This window comes from Callospermophilus lateralis, chromosome 1, assembly GCF_048772815.1.
Source record: "Callospermophilus lateralis isolate mCalLat2 chromosome 1, mCalLat2.hap1, whole genome shotgun sequence".
Taxonomy (NCBI): Eukaryota; Metazoa; Chordata; class Mammalia; order Rodentia; family Sciuridae; genus Callospermophilus; species Callospermophilus lateralis.
The window spans coordinates 196113279-196140536 of NC_135305.1; the positions used below are offsets into that span (position 1 = coordinate 196113279).

General features: G+C 36.5%; 1 protein-coding gene across 1 annotated transcript in view; it reads right to left on the reverse strand.

Annotated features, from left to right (window-relative positions):
- Dync1li1 (dynein cytoplasmic 1 light intermediate chain 1) overlaps positions 1-27014 on the reverse strand; it is a 33437-nt gene extending 6423 nt beyond the window's left edge. Inside the window, exons 1-8 of the mRNA XM_076868809.1 lie at positions 26818-27014; positions 26535-26608; positions 11777-11893; positions 10553-10783; positions 7667-7836; positions 4640-4733; positions 1196-1331; positions 561-672 (exon numbers count right to left, since the gene is read on the reverse strand). Coding sequence (XP_076724924.1) covers positions 561-672; positions 1196-1331; positions 4640-4733; positions 7667-7836; positions 10553-10783; positions 11777-11893; positions 26535-26608; positions 26818-26963 — 1080 coding nt within the window. The 5' untranslated portion in view covers positions 26964-27014. The remainder of the gene's footprint in view (positions 1-560; positions 673-1195; positions 1332-4639; positions 4734-7666; positions 7837-10552; positions 10784-11776; positions 11894-26534; positions 26609-26817) is intronic.
- Positions 27015-27258: the final 244 nt, after the last annotated feature.

Here is a 27258-nt window from a genome sequence, read left to right on the forward strand (position 1 = left end):
GTAGACTGTAAAGTTCACAGATTCTACCTATTTAAAAAAAAAATTATGGGGGTGGGTATCAGGGAATGAACTTGGGCACTCAACCACAGAGCCACATCCCCAGTCCTATTTTTTGTATCTTATTTAGAGACAGGGTCTGAGTTATTTAGTGCCTCTCTTTTTGCTGAAACTGCTTTTAACTCAGATTCTCCTGTCTCAGTGTTGGTAGCTGCTGGGATTACAGGTATGTGCCTCTGCGCCCAGCTATTTAAATTATTTCAAGATCCACATATTCACTGTGCCACCCTTTGATTTCCAAAGCACTATATTAATATATTCAGCAATAATATTTGCTTATATAAATATGCCAAAGGCTAACAAGATTCAGTGACTGAATAGTTGATTCATACTTTGCTAAAACAAATCCTTATATGAACTGTACATTAGAAACACGCAAATTACACTTTGAAACTCCCCTGATTGTACAGGACATTCTTGCTTTTCTACCTACAACCTTAAAGTTATGGCCTACCTCTCAGTTTAAAAGCCGAAATATGGAAACTGTTTACTAAAATTGTTACCTTTCGGACAGGTGGTTTAGTTATGATGTCTTCAAAATTATCTTCTGCTTTCAATGTTTGAAAGTTTTCATGTAATATTCCTATTTTCTTATCATTATCCCACCCTGCTGGACTGTAAAAAAATGGATATGTAAATTCTCAAACATTTATAACAAATTTTTTTTCATTCAATCCACAATAATGCAAAAGGAGTATTTTAATGAAGTCAATTTGACCAATATGGAAAACTAATTAATTTTTATTATAATGTTCAATTTTTATTTCACTAATTTCTACTTAAAATGATTACCAAATTCCTTTTTTTTCTGGGGGAGAGGGAAATAATTATTACCTCTCAATTTTATTCAGGTTAACTCTCTAAAAGTATGTCAGATTACATATTTGGTCAATATGTATCATAATCAATTAAAAAAATAGTAGATATACTAATATAGGTACCCAATAGAAAGTTCAGCTAAATAGCAAAGGCCTTTCAAAACAACCAGCAATAAAACTAAGGCCAGGAAATAAATAAATAATCAAGGAACAGATTCTCACCTACTCATCATGGAGAAGTCTACTGGTCCCATCTCAAAACTGAAAATGGTGGCTCATCAAGTAGTAGCAATAATGCACACATTTAACAGTATACTTACATAAATACTGCATCCTTTTCCACAACAATAGCAGGAATCTTATAAGGAAATCCATATAGTTTCTGAACGATGTATTTATATACTAAGTCTATATTTTTATTTTCTTTTACTGAAGTGTAAATAAGTGCTGCACCATCTGAATAATACCATTAAAGAAAATTTTGGACAAATTCTATGAATAGTTTCCATAAAACTGTGCATTCTCAGCTTAACCTTTACATCTATATGCCTGTTAGTTTAAAAAAATAAATTCCAGGGACTGGGGTTGTGGCTTGGGAGTAGAGTGTTCACCTAGCACATCTGGGGCCCTGGGTCCGATCCTCAGCATCACATAAAAATAAATAAAATAAAGGTATTGTGTCCATATACAACTAAAAAATAAATATTTAAAAATAAATAAATAAATAAATTCCAAAGGTATTGGCATTCAAAAGGCCTGGGTTCGATCCCAGCACTGACAAAACAATATAAAATACTTACAAATGGGCTAGAATCTAAATAAAATGTTTACATAATTAATTTAATTTAGAAGGATAGAAGCCTCATTAAGCCAAGAAGTAAAGGTAAATTTAGTAATATGCATACAACTATTTAAAGGACATAAAGAGAGAATTTTGATTTTAACCTTCTTTAAACTTCATGAAGGAGGGGATATTTTTGTCAATAATTCTTTTGCCTTTTCAAAAAAATATTTCTTACAGTTTTTACTAATCCTAGGAATTAAGACTTGCAGAACAAAGCTCATGAGACTCAGCTCAAAGAGGACTCAGACAACCGAATATTGAGAAAAGGTGGAGTCAATTGTTACCAATGAAAAGTTTTCAAGATGACCCAAGGAAAACAGTAGATTTCATGGCTGTTATGGTTTGGATGTGAGGTGTCCCCCTAAAGCTCACGTGTGAGACAATGCAAGAAGGTTCAGAGGAGAAATAATTGGGTTGTGAAAGTCTTAACCCATTCAGTGAATTAATCCCAATAGGGATTAATTGAGTGTAACTGAAATGGTAGGGTGTGGCTGGAGGTGGGCATTGGGGGTGTGGCTTTGGGATATATATTTGCATCCATCAAGTGGAGATCGCTGTGTTTCCTGATCGTCATATGAGCTGCTTCTGCCATGATATTCTGCCACACTCTTCTGCCCTGATATTCTGCCTCACTTTGATCCTAAGGAACGGAGAAAGCCTTCGATGGACTAGGAATTCTGAAACCGTTAAGCCTCCAAATAAACTTTTACTCCTCTACAATTGTTCTGGTCAGATCTTTTAGTCACAGTAGGGAAAAAACTGACTACACAATGGCCCACACTTCAAACAATACCAATACACACAAGGATATATTAATCAAAGCAGATTCTATCTTTGATCTTTTTCTTAAAAAAAAATTTTTTTTAGTTGTAGGTAGACATAATACCTTTATTTAATTTATTTATTTTTAATGTGGTGCTGAGGATCGAACCCAGTGCCTCACATGTGCAAGGCAAGTGCTCAACCACCGAGCTACAATCCCAGACTACCTTTGACCTTTTATCTAAAAAAAAGACCAAGCAGCCTATAGAAAAAGATGCAATGTGACTATCGACAAATGATATATTCATAATGGCTAACATAAATTCTATAACTAACCCTTAGGATCACAATTTAGCACTGATCATTGTGTTCCCTAGAAAGAGATGGTGACTTAAGCCAACATGAAATGCTGGGAGTGGTCTAACTTCTGAACTGGTTACTCACATTTTCTAGGACATAGCCTGAAGTTTATGAATCTAAAAGTAGTACTGCTTAATTTAACTTATTAGAAAAAAAAACATTAAAACTTTAAGCAGAAGCTTAATTGTGTGAACTTTATATTAATGATCTTGTCCGTATTAAGAACTGAGATTTCTGCCAAGCACAGTGGCACACACCTGTAATCCCAACAGCTCAGGATGCTAAGGCAGGAGAATCAAAGTTGACACCAGCTTCAGCAACTTAGAGAAGCCCTAAGCAACTCAAGGAGACCCTGTCTCTAAATAAAATATAAAAAAGAGCAGGGGATATGGCTCAGTGGTTAAGCATCCCTGGGTTCAATCCCAGGTACCAAAAAAAAACCCCCTCAAAATTTCTATCTTAGACAAATCTGCATTGCAACTAAAAATTTTTAAATAAAAATGATTTTGAACAGTCACCTTCACTCATTGATAAACATATACCTCACTAACTTGAAGTGACTTCTCACATTTTGTATTCTTTTAAAAATCAAGTGGCTCTAAAAGTCTATTTTAGTGGACAGTTTCCCTCTTGATTACATTTTTACATTTACATTTTCAAGTACAGCATTAAAAAGTGTTTAAAGAGACTATTCTCAAATTTTCTATTTTTCAAAGATAATCAAAAGTCTCTAAGTGTCTATTTCAATTACTCCCATTTCTTGATAGTATGTAGACAAGCGCTATTTAATGCAATGCAACTCAACCATTAGGTGACATAAAAAAGAAAGGCCAATGAAGAGAGAAAGATCTGAAGAAAGAGGAAAGAGAAGCTGCCAGTGTCAGGTCATCTATCCAGCTAAGCTTTCTCTAAGTGCCTTCTAAACTAACTGTCCATTAATAAAATGATTTATAAACTGCACACATTTGGAACATGTGTGTATTGCTTATTATTATCTATCCCTAATAAAATTTCATTGCTTGTTACTATTCCTAATGTTATAATTTCATTACTCTTACACTCAAAAGATTTGGCTGTGGAATATAATTGTAAATATCTGATCCAACAGGGGCAGGAGGGAATAGCTAGCTCTCTTCAGTGTACTCAAGGTGTGACTGAGTTTCCAACTGTGAATTCTCTTGAAAACATTCACTGTAACTCTCATTTCCTCTTTCTCTTAGTAGTAAATGTTACTCACTGGCTCACTTAATCCCTACAATCTAGATTAAAAAGGCTCCCTATGACAGGTTTTCCAATCTTGTGGTCATAAATATAACACTTTAAAAAAGTACAGATTCTCCATTTACATTTTGTACTATTCCAATCCAATAGGTCTTAGCTAAACATATAGCCATATTTTGAAGCCCATAATTTAGACTCTTTATGGAGAAGATAACATATTAAACAAACTAAAAAAGAAAATACACAAACTTGAAGATTGATCTTGCCTCACACCACCCATCCCCAATAAGCAAATAGTTTTTAATCAGATATGTACACAATGCCTTTGCATTAGAATTTTCCATTAATTTTTCTTAAGAATAGTATTTTAAAAGTAGCATATCAAACTTACATATTAACACTTGTTTTCATACCTAAAAATGTTCACATATAAATGACTTGGGAACTAAAATTAAATTTCCAACCACATACAAGAAAAATAACATTTACAGAATTTCTAAAGCACATCAATTTCCTTTATTTTTAAAAACAAAATAGATAGGGTACACTGCATCCATAAATGTTATTAAAAGGATACACTGTAAACAAAACTTCCGGATGTGTGACTGGATAAAATCGAAATGTTCGTCTCTGTAGTCATGTTCTTTCTCCAATACACTAATGGCATCACACTGTTGAGTTAAAATTATTTAATCAAAATTAAATGTAATAATTTAAACAGTTCAATTCTGGATGAGGAACATCACAAACCTACCACTCTGCTACTGTGACTGAATAAAATAAACACGAGAATATAAGTTAATACTTTAAGCTGGAGTTTTAGTAACTTTCTTTAAAAAGCACTGACTTCTATGTTATGTTGCATCTGATCAGAACACCAAAGAGAAAGTTCTAGAACATGAAAGAATGAAGAATAACAAGCTGAGCTTATACTAAGTGGTCATGAAATAGGATAGGAAAGAAAAAATACAGAAGAAAGAGACAAAAGAAAAGACAAAAATGTAACTTTAATCTAAAAGCTTAAGTCCCACATACCTTTCCTCCCCAAGCCAATTTCTCTCCCAGGTCTGATACTCCCAAATTTCACTTATGAAAACTGTACTATTAATTACTCTATGTAATAAATAAAGCAAAGAGAGATATACTATTTCAAGAAACCTATAATATAGGGTACTTTCCAACTGACCAGATAATGAAGACCTTGTTAGCTTAAGGATTCCGAGAATGTCAGGCCACCATAAATCAGCTTGTGATCATCAGACTGATGTCATCCCCATACACCTTCCCATGCCCACTTTCTACCATTTTCCTTTTGAAAAAGAGCCTGAGAACCTAAAAGTGTCTCTTACTCTGAAGATGGCCGACATTCTCCCTTGAATGTGTCTTTGGTTTCCTAAATAAATCTGTCTGTGCCTTTAACTTATTTCTGCCACATCTGTCAAGAACCCCACTCTACCTTGAGTTGAGGTACCCCTCTCTAGAAACTCAAACCTGGTCCAATATCAGTCATACTTGCTAACTCGACTTTGAATTCTATAATAATTTTTTAATCTAAAATCTAATCCAGTTCTTTAAAACACATCAGTATAACCAGGGAGTCTTCACCTCTCACCAGTTCCTCTTTCATCCTATAATTCCCAACTGATTTTCATTTCTTTTCTGATGTTTTTATTCATGCTCACTACAATCTCACCAATAACAAAGGGAATTTCAGTTTATTTTTGAAATGCTACCTGTACAATTAGTGAAACAATTCTAAATTCAAATATTTTTTCCAAACCCTTCTGAAAGGTATGAAGTTTAAAAACTAAACTTTTAATAATGTTCACTATATCTTAGTTTGGGTTCAAATTTTATATGTAACTTCTTTGCTATACATATAAACATTATAGGACAGAATCTTCTTGCATCAGGTTTTTTTTTTGTTTTTTTTTGTTTTTTTTTTTTTTAAAAGATACTGGGGTTTGAACCCAGGTTGCTCTACCTCTAAGCTATATCCCCTCATCTTTTTTTATTTTTAATTTTGAGACTGGGTTTTGCTAAGTTACCAAAAGTGACTTCAAACTTGCAATCCTCCTGCTTTACTGTCCCAGGTTGCTGTGATTACAGGTGTCTACCAAAACACCCATTCCTTGTCTAATTGACTAGCACTTGTTAAGCTATTGAGAGTGATTTCAAATAATTAAAGATACTTTAATCTGTTGACTTAATGACACTTTTGCTGAAACATGGCAGTTTAATAAAGAGACTTAAACTGTAGCAATTGTAGAACACTTCTTTAGCATGCATGAGGCCCTGAGTTCAACAAAAACAAAAAGTTAACTAAATCAGAGCATGTGGACTTAAAACAAGAAACGTCGTCTCCCTGAATATCCATTTCCAGTCTTTTAAATGGAAGAAGCTGAACCACACACTTCCACACACATTCTCTGGTCCCGTTACACATTTAAAAGCTCATAAACTTAAGTATATCTAATGGTGTTTGAAGATTTTATAAAACACAGTAGATGCTATCTTCAGGCAAGAAAATTTTATGAATCATTCTATGGCTCTTTTGATAATGATTCAGGACCCTTTAAACTCAACATTTTTCTTTGGAAAATAAGACTGCTTTTTATGAGAAAAGTTGAGGCATAGAACAGGGAAATGTGCCAACAAATAGCTTGTTTGCTAAACAATACAAAAACAGACCACTGAGTCACTGGGATTATAGGCATGTGCCACTGTGCCTGGCTCTATCATCACCTTTTTAATATTTATTTTTTAGTTGTAGATGGTCACAATATCTTTATTTTATTTTTATGTGGTGCTGAGGATCGAACCCGGGGCCTCACATGTGCTGGGTGAGTGCTCTACCACTGAACCACAATCCCAGCCCCAATCACCTTTTTTTTAATAAGTAAGAAACCCTAGATAATTGCCTACCAACTTTATATCATAATAGGTGCTTCAAGATGTTTATAAGTCCATTTTAAGTATATTAATGTATCAAAATGTAATGTTTAAAAAAATTTTACAAAATTAATAAACTATCATTTCACCTGTAATTATGTATACTATACTGACTGTACAATGAAGTTTAATTGAAATTATGAAAATGAAATTCAATCACTAAGTATCTTAAGTAACACTTTCTTGAAAACAATTATGATCATGATCACAGAAGCTATAGCCAAGAAAAGGAAAAATGCATAACACTGAAGCAGCATAATGACTCTGTACCTTCCTTCCCTTCACACTGTCATCTGCTACACCAGAATTTTCTGGTGTGTGGGGATTAGAACTGAAAGATTTACTTTTACCTCTGCCCACTTTTTGCTATGGCCCTGAAAGCTACACTTCATCTTCTATTGACACAAGCAACTTAACTCTAGGGCAACATTTTTACAAGTGAAATGTCTAGAAAGACAATGAAATAATTTTTTTTTTTAAGTCACAAATTAACAAACATTTAAGCACCATTAAATATTTTAAAACTATTATTTCTATGTGATAAAAAAATTATCTACAAAAACGAATATAACTCCAAAACAACATGGAAAACAAAGTAGTTGTTTATTGTTTGGTGAGTATCAGTAGTAAAATCTGTAAGAAGCAAACTAACCTTTGTGCAAACAACAAGGACTGGAATGCCCAAGTTATGTGTAAGTGTATCTGCACCCAGAGGTAAAACTACACTGTCGTCTTTGTCTTCCTGCAATGCCGTGTTTCTTCTCTGAGGAGAGGCTGGGAAGTCTTCTCCTGGCTCTACATATTCTTGGAAGTCTCTAATCACTGAAAATAAAAGTAAACATAGTTATTTCTGCCATAGTTTAAATATATAGTTTAGTCGGGTTTATACTTAATTTTTATGTAAGAGAAAAAACAAAAAATTGTTTGAGAAATCTATTCTGGGCCCAGCATGGTGGCGCATGCCTGTAATCTTAGAGACTAGGGGGGCTAAGGCAGAAGGATTGCAAGTTCAAGGGCAGCCTGGGGAACTCAGCAATACCCTGTCTCAAAGAAATAAAAATAAAAAAGGCTAAGGGTATAGTTCATGACTCTGCACCTTCATCTGGCGAAGTGCCCCTGGATTTAATCCTCAGTATCAAAATTTAAAAAAAAAAATCTGTTTCATAGAAGAGTATGCAGGCACTGGAACCACAGTAATAATTTTGAGCCACAATACTGCACTGATAATTCCAAAGAGTAGAGCTCAATGTAGGTCTGATTCAGTCTGTGAAAAAAAGACTTTAGACAAGTTATACTATACCTTTGACTCTTTACCTTCTCTGAAAGGAAGAGTACTACAGAATAAAAAATAAATAAATGTGGGAGAAAAAACATCCTACAACTTAAAACACAGGATAAGTTGAACAGTGATGCACATCTGTAATCCAAGCAACTTGAGGCTGAGGCAAGAGGATCACAAGTTCAAGGCCAGCCTTGGTAACAGTGAGACCGTGTCTCAAAATAAAAAATGAAAAGGACTGGAGATGTAGCTCAGTAATAGAGCACCCTGGATTCAATCCCTGGTATTGCAATAAAATAAAAATTTAAATTTAAAAAAACCCACATTGCTAGATAACTTTTCTTTTTGTGGTAGCAGGAATTGAACTCAGGGGCACTTGGCCACTGAGCCACATCTCCAGCCCTATTTTGTGTTTTATTTAGAGACAGTATCTCAATGAATTTCTTAGCACCTTGCTGTTGCTGAGGCTGGCTTTGGACTCTAGATCCTCCTGTCTCAGCCTCCCGAGAGGCTAGGATTACAGGCATGAGTGCCCAGCTGCTAGATAACTTTTTCTAATATTATTTTTCTATATTTCTTTTTCTAAGCCCTTTATTCAGGTTTCCTTTTACATAAGCTCAATCTTGTACCAAGTTCATTCTTTAAACCTGATAAAAATTAATGAGCTATTACCAATGCAGATAAACTTTTTGAAATCATTTGCAAGACTGTCAAAATCATTTAAAAAATAAAGTAAATTAAAAAAAAAGTGAATATGTTGAAAGTCTTAATAATGTATGCTTGACTCAGTAATTTCCTTTCTAGGAATTCTCAAGGACACAATCAGGGAAGTACAAACACAGGAATTTCCATTTAACATTGTTTTTCATGTTTAAAAGCAAAACAACGTATCTGGAAAGAAATTTATCCACTACACAGAATTAAAAACAGAATGTGAGGAAATACTGTGCAGACCCATAAAATGTCAAGTTTTTAAATACTTAATGCTGTAAGAAAATAACATTAAGCGAGAGATAATGAAGAAAATCAAAAACTTCAGCTTAGAAATAAAAAGAATATCAGAAAAAATATACAAAGGCATATTTTGTGAAATCTAATACATGTAAGTATATCACTTACATAATTAGAGAAAAAAAGTTATTTTTTAAAGCAACTACGAGCTAGATTCTTTTTGGATTATGAATATTGACTCCTATGGAGGAAAACTTCTGAAATTACATGAGATTAAGGAATAGGGAATCCTGAACAGCTGAGTAGGAGTCCCCAGGAACACAGGGTCATGTTACATACCACTAGCAGCTCTTGTGGCTATTATCTTTAATAAAGATCAAAGGTTGAAATCTAACAGTTACTCTCAAATTTTATCATGTACTAGAATCACCCAAAGAGCTTGTTAAATCACAGATCACTGGATCCACCTTCAAGAGTTTCTCGTTCAGTACTCTGAGGTGAAAATTTCTTTCAGGTTCCCAGCTATACTGATATTGATGCTGTTGGTTCAGGGACCACAGGCTGAGCACTACTGCTCTAGTATAAATTAGATTCAGGGGTGGGGATGGGGTGGCAATGCCATAGGCCAAGGTCAACAGGGGAGGAAAAGTACAGATTAAAAGCATTAGACATCCTTTTCAATGACTTGACAAAAATTCCCTTTAAGTTTCTTCCCTTACATTTAAATTTACCCCTAAAAGTTATCACTGGCTAATGGACAATTTCATCTACATCTACATATTTCCTTAGGCAAAGTTCAACACTGGCAACTGAAGAACTCTCAGGTTTACAACCTGTTAGAAATAATCCTGTTTCATTTTCATAATCTCTATGAAAATTTCCAATTCATAAGAGCATGTGCAAAATGTATTATGTACTTTATAAATAATTCAATCATCTTAACATCTTTTTATTTATGTCATTAACATTTTTTCAAGCATATTTCATTTGAACAAAGTTAGTGAGATTACTATCAAGAAATAAAACTTCTGAAAATGAGCAGCTGAAGAAAGATTCCTATTTCTCCCCCTAAAAAATTACTTCTCAAAGTGAACACTCACAATCTTTTGGCAAGAAGAAAAGGCACCTTAGTCAAAGTTTACCATCATGTATGTCTCCAATTTAAAACTATATTAAAACCTAGCATGTCACCCAAATTAAATTTCAAAAACAGTAGTCAATTTTGTTTCCTTCATTAAACCTCATTCACAGTATAACATTTTAATTAACATATTTGGTATATGAAACCTATATTTCTAGATTACTCACGCTTTTGTTCCATTTCTTTCATCTCTTCAGGAGGGATTTTCAATTTGTCAACATGTTCTCTAACAACACTTGCCCACTTCTGTAAAGAATCCAAAGCAGTCCAAGGCTTTGACATATCAACGACAAACATAACTAGAGTGTCCTTCAGAGACATGGCATCCAGTGAAAATTTAAGGAGCCCTTTGTGATAAAGGTCTCCATCTAAGATCCATACATTACATCTTGTTTGATCTATAACAGAAAAAAGAAAGTTACCAAGGCAACAGTATTAAATCACTTCATCTAACTAACAATACTACTTGATATTTTAGGGCATCTCCACAGGAGATATCAACTAGCTTTGATAAAGTTCAACAAAATATTTAGGTCACATCTACAAATTTAGTAAAGGCCTAAAATGATTTAATGGCCCACCAGAGCACCAAAGCAACCTCTACTTCATGAATCTTAACCCAAAGCCAAGAGAGTACATAATGTGTTTTATTTATGTATATATATACATACGTGGTGCCGGGGATTGAACCCAGGGTCTCATACTCAGCAAAGGGCTCTACATTGTGGGCTGGTGAGCAATATAACCAGCCCAACATGTTAATATTTTTACTAAGAGCAGATAAAGCCATGAATACTAAAGATATCATATACAAAAATGAGAAGGCTAATGATTGATATAAGAAAAAAAAAGATTGACTAGATGAAAAAATCTAGAGAATAGATTATGTTATTATTAGAAAATGGGGAAAAGTGAAAAGGGAATCAGCAAAACAATCACTACCTGGGGGAAGATAAACTGAGAAATTAAAATTCTTCATGGACAGCCAGAAGGCTAACATCTATATATCAGAAAACCCTAAACTATTTAAAAATATCATTACATGACCCCCATTATACCCTAAGAGGCTTTAAAGTATCACTATGTGAACCCCAATCCCAGATCAATAAAGTATGCATAAACATAAGTACTTAACTGACCCGCATGATATCGCAGAGTCTAGTAAAAAATGATACACTAAGAAAAGTCAAGGGCTAGGGTGAGCAACAAAATGCCTCAGAACAGACTTCAGTAAACATATATTAAGAAATAAATTGGGCTGGGGCTGTAGTTCAGCAGTAGTGCACTTGCCTGGCATGTGTGAGGCACTGGGTTTGATTCTCAGCACCACATATAAATAAAGGTATATCAACAACTAAAAAAAATTTAAAAATAAATAAATTGACTCTCACCATCCCTGTCTTCATCATGTACATTTAAGTACAAATATTCCAATCCTCTTCCTTTCTTGTACTCCTCTATTCCCTGAATTTTTCTTATTAAGCTTGTTTTTCCAGCTCCATCTTCACCTAAATACATATTAAAAAAAAAAAGACATGGATTATTTAAAGACGCTTTCTGGTGCCATGTGAAAAGCCCAGCTGGAACTAGCTTCAACCAAAAAGGTAATCTGATAGAAGAAAACTGGGTAGCTACAGAATCAAAGATACAAACTCCATCACCACCAGGATTCTCTCTCCCAGTATTGCTGCTGCTCTTGTTAAGTCTTGTTATATCCTGTAACAAATGACATCGTCTGTAAGTAATTTTTCCAGGGGATGGGGAGACAATATAGAACACCACAGCTTCACATGCTAGGCAAGTATTCTACTACTGAGCTACACCCCCAGGCTTTTTATTTTTATTTTATTTTACTTTTTCTGTACTGAGGATTGAACCCTGGGGTTCTTAACCACTGAACTATATCTAGTCCTTTTTTATATTTTATTTAGAGACAGGGTCTCACTGAGTTGTTGCTAAGTGCCTCACTAAGTTGCTGAGGCTAGCTTTAAAATCACGATCCTCCTCCTCAGCCTCCCAAGGTGCTGAGATTACAGCATGTGCCACCATGCCTGGCCCTTTTAATTTTGAGACAGTGTTTCCCTACATCATCGAGGCTGTCCTGGAACTTATGATCCTTCTGCTTCAGCCTACTCAGTTGTCAGGTAGTGTGTCAGTACAAGCCAGCAATAACTAAGAGATAGGTTGATATTCCTTTTCTCTTGATTCTCTCTGAAAATACCATTCTGAGATTCTCTCTTCTGGAATTTAAATGATGTCAGTTATATTTAGCATTCAGCACCTTATAAATTCTTTTTTTAAAAATAAACTTTACAAAATAAAATTTGAAAAATAAAATATGTGGTCAAATAAATGTAATATGTTAAACATTAGTTTGAGACTTTTTCCCCCCCTTATGATTTCAAAATTCTTCATTTCTGTTAAAAAAATCAGAAGTGATCACATTGAGAATAAAGATTTCATAAACACAGCATCTGGGGTTATCAAAGACTTGAGCAAAATCTGATCTTCTTATAGATGAGGAAATTGAGGCCATGGCCACAAAGATTGGTAGAATGGTAAGAATTCAAGCCTCCCCAAAGCCAAGTCAACTTCCTTGGGAATGTAATTCCCTTGACTCCCTAATCCCAAGAATTTTCTAACAACCTAACCAGTGCTTGGCAAAGAGAAAGTTTCTCAAAATGTTTGAAGAAGCACTTTGCTTTAGTGAAACAAAATATGAGAGCAAAATTTTTAAGAACTACTTTTCTCTCATCTATCATCTGTCGACTCTAATAATACCTGGAAATTAGATGAAATCTACACTCATATTTTACAGATATTTTAAGCTCATTTCTTCTTTTCATAAGTCTTATGCCTCAATTATGATGACTTTTTTACAACTTTCACTTTATACCTAAATGCACTCTGACATGATTATCTTGATGGAAAATGTGTACACCTAAGAATAGAACTATTTCATGAAAAATCGAAAAAACCAATGAAGACAAAGATTCTTCAAAATCTTGGGTTTTTTATCTGAAATATCTGCAAAGATATCTTGTTCTACTATTTTATATAGCTTTCAATGATATTATTTGTCTTCTTTGTTGTCTTTAAGCAAAAAGCTTATTAACTCCTGGCCACCTCCCAGTTGTCTTCTCACTCTGTAAATATATCACTCAAAAGTAAGCATTAGCCTGGCACAGGGGTGCACACCAATAATCCCATCTACTCAGGAGGCTGAGGCAGGATTTCAAGTTTGAGGCCTGGCTGGGCAACTTAGCAAAACTGTGTCTCAAAAAGGGGAAGTGGGGAGAGCTAGAAGTATAAGTTCAGTGGTAGACTGCTTGCCTGACATGTGTGAGGCCCTAGGTTCAATCCCCAGTACCAAAACCAGAAACAAACCAAACAAAACAAATAAGCATTAAGTGTATGCCACACTTCATTTCCTGTCCTACAGGTAAGAGGTCTTCTCAAAGCAATCTTATCAGGCCATTCTCTCTTAAGATTGTTCAGGAATTCTGGTTAATGATATGTATGCAGAAGTATTTAGAGGGAAACCTCCTGATATTTACAACATATTTTGAAATAAATCAGGACACCTCTGATAAAGCAAATGTAGTTAAATGTTAATGGCAGAATCTAAGTTGGGATTAATTATAAAATTCCTTCTACTTTCTATGTTTGGAATTTTCATAAGATGTGAGAAAAACCCTTCAGGGTTTTCCCACGGCTCTTGCAGGTAAAAGACAAGACATAAAAGTCAACACTTCTTACAAAGTCCCCTTTACCTCTCCTGCCCACCTCTATCATATCCACCACCCCACCTGCAACATTAAGCTCTAGACATCTAGTTTCCAGCAACTTCTTCCAGTGCAGCAGAGAAGCATCACTCACTCCCAACTCTAAATCTTCACATAGGGTGTCACTTCTCTTTAGAATATTCTTCCTTTCCCCTCACTTGAGAAAACCCAAGCTTATCCTTCAGGTCTCTAGGAAGCTTTCTTTCTTTGACTCCTAAGTTTGGTTAAGCGCCCTCCTTTGTACTCCCAATAGCAGCCTGCACACTAAGGATATCACATAACGTCATGTGTTTCCTGCAGAGAATATCAAGTCTATCCCCTCATTCAACAAATAGTTTTTGGGCAGGTTCTCTTAACCATAGCAGGATATAAAGACCTAGCTTTTAAGAAGATTAAAGAGAAGAAAAACTGTCCTATTATTTCTTTTCTGTCCACTCCCCCCCCCCACCCCGTATTGGGAATTGAACCCAGGGACTCTGGGAATGTGAGTTACATTCCCAGACCTTTTTATTCTTTGAGACAGAGTCTCATTAAGTTGCTTAGGGCCTTGCTTATTTGCTGAGGCTGGCCTCAAACTCCTGTCTTCGACTCTGAATCGCTTAGAAGATGTCATATTATTTCCTAACAGACATTTCCTGCTTGCTCATCAAAAACAGAAATGTGTCCCATGTATAGACAATCCCTTACATTCTATTAAAATCCTTCATTATCCATACATACAAAACTCAATGGGTTATCTCATTCAGTAACCAGTCAATTAATAGTATAAGCTCATAATACATTCTTCCTTCACTAAATGTAGGAAAAAACTTCTCTCAGTCATTGTTGCTGGTTGGAAGCTACTTTGCCACAGCCAAGTTGGACTATGTTTAAAGATACTAAAAAGTCCATCCTGGGCTGGGGGTGTAGCTCTGTAGTACAGCACTTCCTAGCACACTTGAGACCCTGGGTTCAATCCCCAGTACCTCCAAAACAAAAATAATAAGCGTGAACCTTCTCCCTTTATTCTACTATGCAATTGCAACATTAAAAAAAAAAAAGTTAAAATTCAGGATGCCTATCCTTTGAAACTGATAGACACTTAAAATTATTATTAATTTTTATTTTTAGTTATACATGACAGTAGAATGTATTTTGGCAGAATATACATACATAAAGTATAACTTGTTCTATTAGGTTCTCACTCTTGTGAGGAGTTACCCTGGTTGTATAAAATACAAGGCTAGGAAAGTTATCTCCAATTAATTCTACTGTCTTTCCTATTCACCTCCCCTCCCCTTCCCTTCCCTTCCCTTCGTTACCCTTTGTCTAGACCAATCTATTTCTTATTATTCCCCTCCCCAACCTCCCTTGTTTTGGGTTAGCATCCACAAATCAGAGAGAACATTTGGACTTTAGTTTTTTGGGACTGGCTTATTTCACTTAGCATGATATTCTCTAGTTCCATCTACTTACTGGCAAATGCCATAATTTAATTCTTCTTTATGGCTGAGTAATATTCTACTGTATATATATATATACCACATTTTCTTTATCCATTCATCCATTGAAGGACAAACATGGATGTGACTGCATCACTGTAGTATGCTGATTTTAAGTCCTGTGGGTATAGACCAAGGAATGGGATAGCTGGGTCAAATGGTGGTTCCATTTCAAGTTTTCTAAGGAATCTACATACTGCTTTACATGGTGGCTGCATCAATTTGCAGTCCCACTGGCAATGTATGAGGGTACTTTTCTCCCCACATCCTCACCAACATTTATTGTTACTTGTATTCTTGATAATTGCCATTCTGACTGTAGTGAGATGAAATCTCAGTACACTTTTAGTTTGCATGTCTCTAATTTCTAGTGACACTGAACATTTTTCATATATATTTTGACCATTCCTATTTCTTCTTCTGTGGAAGTGTCTGTTCTGTTCCTTTGCCTATTTCTTGATTGGGTTATTAAAAATTATTTTTAAGGGCAAACTATTCAAAAAACATAAGTCTCTAAATTACAATATATTTTTGGAGAATATTTTATAGACTATTAGTTTGAGGAGTAAAATAAACAAAGTAGAAATAACTGCATATGTATTTTTTTCTTCATAAGTAATACTCTTTAAAAAAAATTTAATTGTACATGGATACAATTTATGTGGTGCTGAGGATCAAACCCAGTGGCTCACACATGGTAGGTGAGTACTCTGCCACTGAGCCACAACCCCAGCCCCCAAATAATATACTTTTAAAGTGGCAAGTACAGCAATGGGGCCTATGTAACTTCAGACAATGCTGAAAAATTAACCTATCTTCAGGTCCTTGGCCAGCAGCAGGCAGTGAAACAGACACACCAACTTTAAGTCTGCCAGCCAAATACTGATCTATACATACACTTATAAAAGCAGAGAGTTTCTGTTTAAACAGCACATATGAAAGCCCTCCTATAAAGTACAGAACATTTTACCTAAATTTTCATTTTGTATACTAGATTTTCTGTTGGAGGGCATATTTTGTTTTTTACTGGTGCATTATAGTTATACATGATGGTGGGATTTGTTGTTACATATTCATACAAGCACACAATATAATTTGGCCAATATTATTCCCCAGCACTTCTTCCTTTCTTTCCCTTGAAGAGCCTATGTTAAAGGTATTTTAAAAACCAAAACAATTCACAGATTAATATTATTATAATGGAGCTATTTTCATGTCCACAGGCAGAAGATTTTGTGTAAAGGACTAGACACTAAATATTTTAACAGGCCACTTGAGGTCTCTGTCATATATTTTCCTCCCATACTGCTTTAAAAATTGGTAAAACAAAAAGCCATCCTTAGCTTGCTGACCACTCAAACACAGACCATGGTCCAAACCCCATGGGACCATGGATGGACCAAAGGAGGACAGGTTTATTGATCGGACTAAAATGAAATTCTCCACAGCAAATAAGCCTGCATTACAAATTATTTGTCTATCTCCCATAAAAATAAGTTATTCTCTGTAAGTCAAGTATAAGATCCAAGCACTTTTACCACAAAGAAAACATGGCCATCAGTTCTCACTTCAGCTCAAATTTGAAAACCAAATTGACTACAAATCTCAAAATTCATACAAAGTTGCCCAAACCATAGAGATTTAAAGCCATGCTTATGACACTGTTTTACTTCCCTGACAGATCTCTAACAGGTAATGGATTAAACATCATTACTGTCATCCATTACTATTCTTTTTTTTTTTTTTTTTTTTTTTTAACAGTACTGGGGATTAAGCCAGGGCACTCTATCACGAAGCCACACCCATCCCTTTTTATTTTATTTTGAGACAAAGTCTAAGTTGCCAGGCTGACCTCAAAGTTTCAGTCCTCCAGTCATAGTCTTTCAAGTCACTCACTCATTCATTGCTTCTTGATCAGAGAGACACTAGAAATATAACTTCTTTGTAAGATACCAGCAGTGCATTAAAAAGATAACATGAAAATGAGTCATGTGAAAATGAGTAGTCATGCAAAACACTTAAGAACACATAACCCATTGACAACTGCTAACCTGAATACTTCCAAAGGATGCCACTGTTTGAAGTGATTTACCAACACTGCATATAATCCTTCCAATAATCCTAAAAGGTAAAGCAGTACTAGCTGAAGGATAAAAAGGGATGACAGAGGGTGAAATTAAGCAGTACACTGCCTCTTCTTTCTGAGTTTCCTCCCCTGGTGTAGACTGAAGCACTGTAATCTTTCTGAGTTGTGCCCGCTCATGTGCCAGACACCTGCTATCTCTGTAGAGATTTGATTCACATTTCCACACTGCTGTTAGAAGACACATTATGGTCCACAGCATCTTGATAATCAGTAGAGAAGGAATTTCAACCTATCGTATATCTGATTTGTCATATGTAAGAGAAAGTAACACTGGAAAATTGATATTTTTTTAAAAAATTGGCTTTGTGTGATATAAAATAAATCATCTGAAAACTCTGGTGACAAGAACTATGAGGGACCTCACTGAACTACTTTGGGTTCAGCTCTTCTGATATGGCCTTCTCTAGGTTATTTGGAGGACCCAGATGGGTGGGAGCTTTTAGTCTGCTCTCCATTTCACAGAGGGCATCTTTTCCCTCACCTCAGTGAATAAAAGCAGGGAGTCTACTCCCCACCTGCAGGACCTGGTGATTACAAGTTAACTTTTATGCATGTCTATTCAAGACTACACCTCTACAAAATACCAAGGAGTGAGCTATATAATAGAAAGACAACCCGATTTTGAAACCTAGCTAAGCCGGGGTTTAAAACTCTCTTTGGTAAAACAGTAAACATATTATATAATAAATTACCTAGCAGAACACCCAACACAAGTAACAGGCACAATACCTGATGGCTCCTATCCTTAAGCTGGCCAAGCCCTACCTTTGATTTCATCACTCAGCAATCCATGTTACATTAAAAATATAATTTATTCTTAATCATTTACCTTACTCCTGCTACTTATGAATTAAAATTATTTAGTTTGGGGCTGGGGTTATAGCTCAGTGGTACAGCGCTTGCCTCGCACTTGTGAGGTACTGGGTTTGATCCTCAGCACCACATATAAAATAAATAAAGATATTGTGTCCATCTTTTAAAAAATATCTTTAAAAAATCATTTAGTTTAATTCAATAAACATTTACTAAGACCAATAAATACTCAATGCTTATTAAAAGTTCTTCTGCTCCAGAAGACAAAATCCTACTAAAGCAATGGTTTTTATCAATAAATATGGTATACACAAGCAAAGATTAAAATAATAGTGTTGGCAATTATCCTGAACAAATACCCATATACCCATATACTGATGGTGGAAACGTAAAATGGTATAGCTTTCCTAGAAGACTGTTTGGCAATATATATAAAGATTTAAAAGATATGTACTTTTGACCTAACAATTCTGCTTCTAGCAACTGATCCCCAAGATAATACTGGGAAAAGTGGAAAATAAGGTCTAATAATAATGATCTATCAATCAGTTATAATTACAGTACAGTCACACATACTACTCAGTCAACAAAAGGGATAAATCCATATTTATTAACATGAAAATAAAATCATGTTTCTGGACTTCCAAGCTATCCTATGGATGTGGGCAGGAGGCCTCAGCAGAGACTCCATTCCACACCACTGGGCCTCTCCACAGGCTGCATGTCCCCATTCATGGCAGCTGGCCTTCTCCAAGTGCTGATTCAGGGTAGAGCGAGGACCCAAGGAAGAAACCAGAATCTCTCATAGCCCATACCATCCCCTATTAGTAACAGCCCAACCCTGTGGGCCCCACTCTGTGGGCAGGATTGCCCAAGGGTGTACATAGCAGGAGGGGGATTCCAAGGTCAAAGTTCTAGCAAGGAAAGGTAAGTGTTGTGAGAGACTGTGCCCATTTACAACATTCTCAGTATACCTGACTTTTTTTGAAAGCCTTGCAGAGTGTGACAGGGGCTGTGAAAATAGTGAACAGGGATGAAAGGATCCTATTCCACTTGTTCACTGAGTACAGCTTGGGGAAGACTTGCACCAGAAGTAATAATAGTGATTATCCTCAGGGATGGGAGAACAACTTTGTAATTGGGAGCTGTGTTTATGTGTATTGTTGTTGTTGTTATTACTGATGTTTTTCAAGCTGACTTTTTTGAGCATGTATAATTTTTAAAGTTAAAACAAAAACAACCACATTTCATGAAGCGAACCATAGTACATGAGGTGAAAAAAAATCTTGTTAGAAAATGATATATAAAGTATAAATCTATTTTTAAGAAAATAAATATACACATAGAAAAAATACTGATTGTCTCCAGGTGGTAGAATCATGGATTATTTTCATTTTTTATCTTCTATTTTTCTCTTTCTCTGATAAGAAACATGCATTATGTTTATAATTTAAGTAATGACTTCCAACTTTGAGATGTGTTACAGTTAATATCTTTTGGTTTCTTTAATCCAAGGAAGTATGAAATAATCTCACAGCTTCCAAAGACAGGAAGGGCTGAACTCCAGATCCTGGGCCTCTGGGTCCTTCTACCATGTCTGAACTGCCTCCGCCTTTTGCAGTATGAATTGGGTCCTTTTCACATGTTTCCTCAACCCAGTGTTTTCCTTCCCACCCTGCTTAACAAAATTTTACTCAGATATATATCACCTTTTCCATTCATAGTGACATATTTGGTTTTTACTACTTTGAATTTTTTTTCCCCAGTTTATAGGTTCTGGAGGGCAGGGACCAAGTCAGCCCTGTTTTCCACAGATGGCCCAGGAAAATGTTTTCTGCACAGCATACTTCTAATAAATGTTTGGTGAACAAATGAATATAGAGACAATCTGTGAGGTTTAACAGTCACTGCCCAGATATTACAAATAAAGTAAATAGATTATCCCATTTTTATTCCTTCATTAGTGACGGGATCCTATGTTGAATTTTGGAATTTTTTCCTAATTCAAGCTTTTTTTCTGTTTTTGCATATTCAAAGTGCTTTTGCTGACATTCTCTCTCATATGGACTTCACATCAGCTGAATAACCATTCTAGCAATCTTCATGTGTGATTCTTCCAGCTATTTTCTGTTTTTGTTTTGTTTTGTTTGGTACCAGGAATTGAACCCAGGGGTGCTTAATCACTGAACTACATCCCTAGCCCTTTTTTGTATTTATTTTGAGACAGGGTCTCACTGAGTTGCTTAGGGCCTTGCCAAGTTTCTGAGGCTAGCTTTGAACTCACGATCCTCCTGACTCAGTGTCCCAAACTGCTGGGAATATAAGTGTGCACCACTGCACCTGGCCAGTTTCTGGGTTTAAAAAAATATATATATTTTTTTGTAGTTATAGATGGACAAATACCTTTATGTTATTTGTCTATTTTTTTAATGCGGTCTAAGGATCAAACCCAGTGCCTCAAACATGCTAGGCAAGCGCTCTGCCACTGAGCTACAGCCCCAGACGGCCCCTCTTTTTTCTGTTTTCAACAACAGCACTGTGGGAAATATTTTATGAACTCCCCCTCAGTTCTTAAATCTATATTCAACTGTATCTCCACCTAGAATAACAATGATTCTTTAAGTAAAACCTTTTCATCATTCATCCAGTACATATTCACTGAGCACCTAATATGTACCAACTACCATATCCTACTAACCAGGAACCTCTATTAAGTGGCATCTTTGCTTATTGATAAAATTGATGACCACAATAACCTAAAGCAAAGATTCAGACTTCAGGCCCAAACTAATCTGCTGCTTGTTTCTGTAGTTAAAGTTTTATTGAAACACTGAAATGAATGCTCATTTCATTTATATGTCTGTGGCTGTTTGGGAACTACCAGAACAGAACTGAACACTTGCAACAGACACCATATGACTTTAAGAGCCTGCACTATTATCTGGCCCTGTACAGAAAAGTTTGCTGACACTAACCACTAAAATATGTCACCTGACTCTCACTTTATGTTTGCTATTTTAGTGGCAGTAACACATGATAAACACATAGAAATTTTATGTAATTCTTTGAAAATCACCAATTCAGTATTATATGAGAAATTCTATTCCTTACATTATATTCCCATAACCAATTATGCCAGAAAATACCATTAACGTACTTCAACTAATAAAAATCCATTTTTCCCACAAGTCATGGAATTTTGGTGATCTTTAATTCTATCTCTGCACAAGATTAATAGTTTCAGACTAAACATTCTTTATTACTTTTAAAATCAGTCCTCACATATTAAGCCTTGCACTCCCTCCATGGTTACAAGTTACTTCGTTACTTCTGAACAGCTCTTTAGCTCCACTGTGTATACCCTGAGATTTCCTACTTGCAGTAATTCAAGCATAATATAGGCTAGTTTTCTTCCTTATTTATGTTTAAAAAAAAAATTTCAAATATAATCCTTAATGATACTCAACATTTTGAGATTTTTTTTTTTTTTTTTGGGCTGCACAGCACCCTGGACTAATGCCTTCAAGAAACAATATAGAGACTCTAAACAACTTCTCTGAATAAAATTAAACAGTCCAATCTGCAAAGGAATACTTTTACTGATTTAAACCCAACTGTAATAGGCTTTAGAATACTTCTTTAAAAATAAACACAAGACTCAGAATTAAGAAAAAAAAATGTCAGACAAGTCTAAGGCTTTGGAGATCCCTAAATCCTAAGAGTTTAAAACTTGCAGATGAGAAAAATGAGGCTTAAATGACTTGCCAAAGGGCCAGGTAGCTCTTGGTAATTCACACTACCTACAAATCAAAAAAGTGATACAAATAACTAATAATAATAAAAAAAAAACCCAATAGATAAATTTTTTTAAAAAAGTGATACAGATCTCCTATCTATAAAGCCAGGCATTATAGATAGATATGGATATGGATACAGAATGTACAATTTCAAATCCTGATTTTTTGCCTTTCTGTGTTACCTTCTAGCAAGTTACTTAACAGATTTGTGTCTGTTTTCTGATCTTCATGGTGATAGAGAGTATGTAAACAATCCTTACAGGACTAGTACATTTAAGTGCCCCATGTTAGGTATTACTGTTATTTTCCTTAGGGAGTTTTCTTACTAAAATGTTGAGAACCATGATTACATATATATCTTGGTTGACAATGGTTTCAATGAATCTAAATCAATGAGACACTTTTGTGCTGAAACAGACACACTGAGGAATAGCAGATAAAATTTCTTTACTACTAAATACCCGCTTGCTTTTCCCACAAAGAAAGCTCTTTTCCTTTAGGGAGATAGGTTAGCATACAGATTAGCATTTTCAAACAAATCTCAATTTACCAAATTAGGAGTACTGGCTCTGGATCCATAATGTACAATTTCAAATCCTGACTTTTGCCTTTCTTTGTTACCTTCTAGCAAGTTACTTAATGGATTGTGTCTGTTTCCTGATCTTCATGGTGATAGAGTAAACAACCCTTACATGACTAGTACATTTAAGTGCTCCAAGTTAGGTATACTGCTATTTTCCTTAGGGAGTTTTCTTACTAAAACATGGGAAAGTAATCAAGATGTCGAGAAAATGCACTTAAAGTTAGCTAGAAAAATATAATTAATTATAGTAAAATTGATTAAATGTAAAACAAAGAGGAAAAATGGTTCTTAAATGGCAATTTATAACGAGTTAAACCTATTTAAAACACATACACAAGAAGTCCTACCTTTAATATTGACAATTTAGGGGCTGGGGATGTAGCTCAGTGGTAGATCACTTGCCTACATTCAACAGGCCCTGAGTTCAATCCCCAGCACTGTAAAAAAAAAAAATAAAAAAATAATAATAAAAAAATAAGCCAGGCCTGGTGGTACATGCCTGTAAAGTTACTAGGAAGACTGAGGCAGGAGGATACCACCTTCCAGGTCAGCCTGAGCAATTTAGTGAGACCCTGTCTCAAAATGGCTGCTGGGGATATAGCTCAGTAGTGAAACACCCCTGGATTCAATATCCAGTATGAAAGAAGAGAAAGAGATTAAACATAAATGTTAGTCTTCCTGGATTTTGGCGGGAATCAGGCCTAGGTAGATTGAATGACACTTAAACACAAGAGTCATGGCCATAGTTATTTTCTTCAGTAAGTTACATATATTTGGTCCAGCAGCTGGGGTTGTAAGCTCAGAGTTAGAGTACTTGCCTAGCACAAGTGAGGCGCTTGGTTTGGTCCTCAGCACCACATAAAAATAAATTTAAAAAAAGGTATCGTGACCATCTACAACTAAAAAAAAAAAAAAAAAGGATCTAAATATTTGGCTTTTCCATGACAATAATTACCAGTACTTTTGGTCAAGGATAGCAATACAGTAAGAAGAGTTTTGTACCTGGCACTCTCCCTGCAGACTTCTATCAAGCTGGAAAGTCATGCTAGAGTCACAAAACATATGAATTTTACAGCTGTATGATCTTGGAGAACCCTCTTACAAGTTATTATCTCATCTATAAACTGGTGATTACATTCACCTCCCAGATTGGGGAGGGGTAAGAGGGTAAATAGAGATTCATATGAAAATGTTTTGAGAATAGTTACGTACATACACATATTCTTAGTCTTGACTCCATTCTCCCCTTGGGAAGGGAGGTCATTTAGCAATCTAAGATAACTGCAACTTCTATGTGTGTGTGCGTGTACACATATGTGTGTATGTGTCTGTGTGCAAGGGGTGTTACATAGGCCTATATCATCTTTCCTACACTGGGCTACTTCTGGAAATGTAAAGTCTTATTATGGTCTCAGGTTGGATTTTTTATATATGGGACTCCAGAGTATGATCATTCATGAAAGACATATTAGGTCCAAGCATCTCCCTAATACCCTCAAACTCATTATAAAGAAAACTACAATCTCTACTTGCATATTTCTTTTCTCTATTACAACACCCTGAACACTGCCGTAAAGAGATTGTAAAATTTCTCTAAGAAATCTTGAGAGGTACTCTAGAAAACTAATGCTATTTGTGTAAACAGTTACTAGTGTCTTTCAAAGCTAAAAGGACTTTATGAAAATCCCAATGGTACTAGAAGAAAAATATTAAATTTCCAGTTCATATAACTTGATACAAGATGGAGCTTTCTGAACTATTTAGTTCATAAAAAGGAAATTTAATCTGTTCTAAGTATGGAGGAGTGGAGGAGGCTAGGACCTTTAAGTACACTAGGTCTTATGTATTGATTCAGTGTCAAAAGGGTCTTAGGGGAAGAAAGAAAAAAGAATAAAACCTCAGTGCAAATTAAGGGCACCAAGAAAACTGCTACTTTTGTTTCACCAAAAATAGAATCATCCCAGCCACCCTGTAATATCTAACATACAAGAATAACTAGAGGGAATTTATAAAATGAAAACAAAATTCTGGAATCTTATCTCTACAATGGCAGTATTTGAAAAGAAGTCTTATTTAACCTAAAGTAATTAAAATAAATTTCAATGAGGTCATCTGGTCTAAAATCTTTTAGTAATTAGTAATTTGTTTAAATTAGTAAACTTAAAATATTTTCTCATTTTTTTAAACTTTTGATCCTATCTCTGCCCTGTCAATATCACTTCATGTAGGCACCAATTAAGTTTTTGAAGAGTTCAAACAAATGTTTTCTAATTCAGTTAAAATAAGTCCATTACATTGGCATTGTGCTATCTTCACTTTACAAACATTATCTCATTTAATCCTCCCCACAATCCCAGGAGACAGACATTATTATTTCTACAACATCCATTTTAAAGATGAATAAACTGAGGTTTATAGGTAAGCAACCTGCTTAAAATCAAAGGACTTGTATATAATAAGGCCTTTATTCAATCCATGTCAATGTAACCTATGTGCTTTCAATCACATTAAAAACACAGGTAAAAAGATAATTTTTCAACTTGTATGTATTCTACATTGTAGTATTCATGAAAAATAAATCATTCTTTTCCTATCTAACAATTCATTAAACTGTGGACCCTGTCAAATAGCATTTCTTTGTTTCCTTTCCTGTTTTTAGATTTACATGACAAAAAGTATTGAGACACCAATACCAAAGTTTTAAAATTTAACCATCATCTTATAAACCAAACTTCAATACCTTTATTTTTAAAATATAGAAGAAATCTCTCCTGTAAAGGATGCAGGAGCTGAACCTGCAAAAATGTGAAACTGAGAATTGTTCTCCCTCAGTACTCTACCTCCACCCCCATTCAGTAAGGATGAAAATACATAACTCCAGAGAGCCAACGAGATACAGAACAATCAAGAAAATTGAGACATTGGGTCATTTCTCCTTAGTATATCCATTTAGCGGAAGGGACCGAACTGGAAAGGTGTTCTACTGCCCTTCGCTTATTTCAGCATTATTAAGTGACGGTTAAAAAAGCAACTGCAACACAAGCACACTGTACCCGAGAACGCTGAATCAAATAAGATCATTTATCACGACTACCAGTCTTAGTTCTAGCTTCTCTGTCAATTATACAAAGAATCGCCTATTAAATATTAATTGCATGCCATTTGCACTGGAGCTCTCACGGACAGCTTCCTGTTACCTACTTTTGTTAAGAAAGAAAAACTGTCTCTGTATACTAGGTAAACCCCACGCCACTAGAATCCCTCAGATGGGCGATCCATTCTCTTCCTCCCCGAGGAAGCTGACAGGGCCACCCCTACATCCCAGGGAGGAGGAGGGAGGGACTTGAGGGAGGGCGGGTCCCCGCGGGTCCTGGGCTGAGGACAGGGTTCCCCTACTTCCCAGCCGTCAGCGACAGGTCGGGAGGCGGGGCGCGGTCGATCTGAGCTGTCCGCACAAAGACAGTGAGCGAGCGGGTCCGCGCACTGGGACCCCGGCCGGGACGGGGTGGACCCTGAGGGGTGCGACGAGGCAGGGGACACTTACCTAGCAGCAGCACGTTCTTCCCGGCCGGGAGCTTGGAGCGCGAGCGGGTGGAGACCTCGCTGAGGATGCAGGACCTAACGGGAAGCAAGGCGCAGGCTGAGGCCAGGGACGAGGGGCCGGAGCCGCACCACCGGAGGGACGGCCGGGCCTCGGCGCGCCGGGGCGCGCTCCTCCGAAAGCTCAGTGGCCGGGGCCGGCGCCGAGCTCCGGCGGGCACGGGACCCCAAGGCGTCTGCCAGGCCGGGAAAGCCCGCGGGGACCCAGGGAGGGGTGGGATCGTTACCAAAGATTCTGCCCGTCCTCGTCGTCGCCGGCTGCAGCGCCGCCGTTGCCCGACGCGAGCTCGTTGGCCAAGGGGCCGCCGGTATAAGCCGAGGCTAATCCCGGTGGAGAGGAACCGAACGAGCCGACTCGCCCCACGGTCGCCATTTTGGTCGGGAACCACACCACTCCCGGTCAGGCTGAATGAGCGGGGCGGCAGCGGCGGGAACCCGGATATGGGGTGTTCAGCTCACGGGAGCGGGGCGGGGCCTGCGGGGGCGGGGCTCGGGCCGGGCCGCGACTGACCTAGAGTTAGGATGGACTGCGCGTGCGCCGCGGGCTGGCGGTTACCAAGGGGCTGCGCGTGCGTGTTGGGCCGGACCGATGTCCGCCGCAGTCTGTATTCCGCTGATTTCGCGGTGCTGAAGCGTATCCCGCGCGGAAAAGTGGGTTGGGTGTGTCA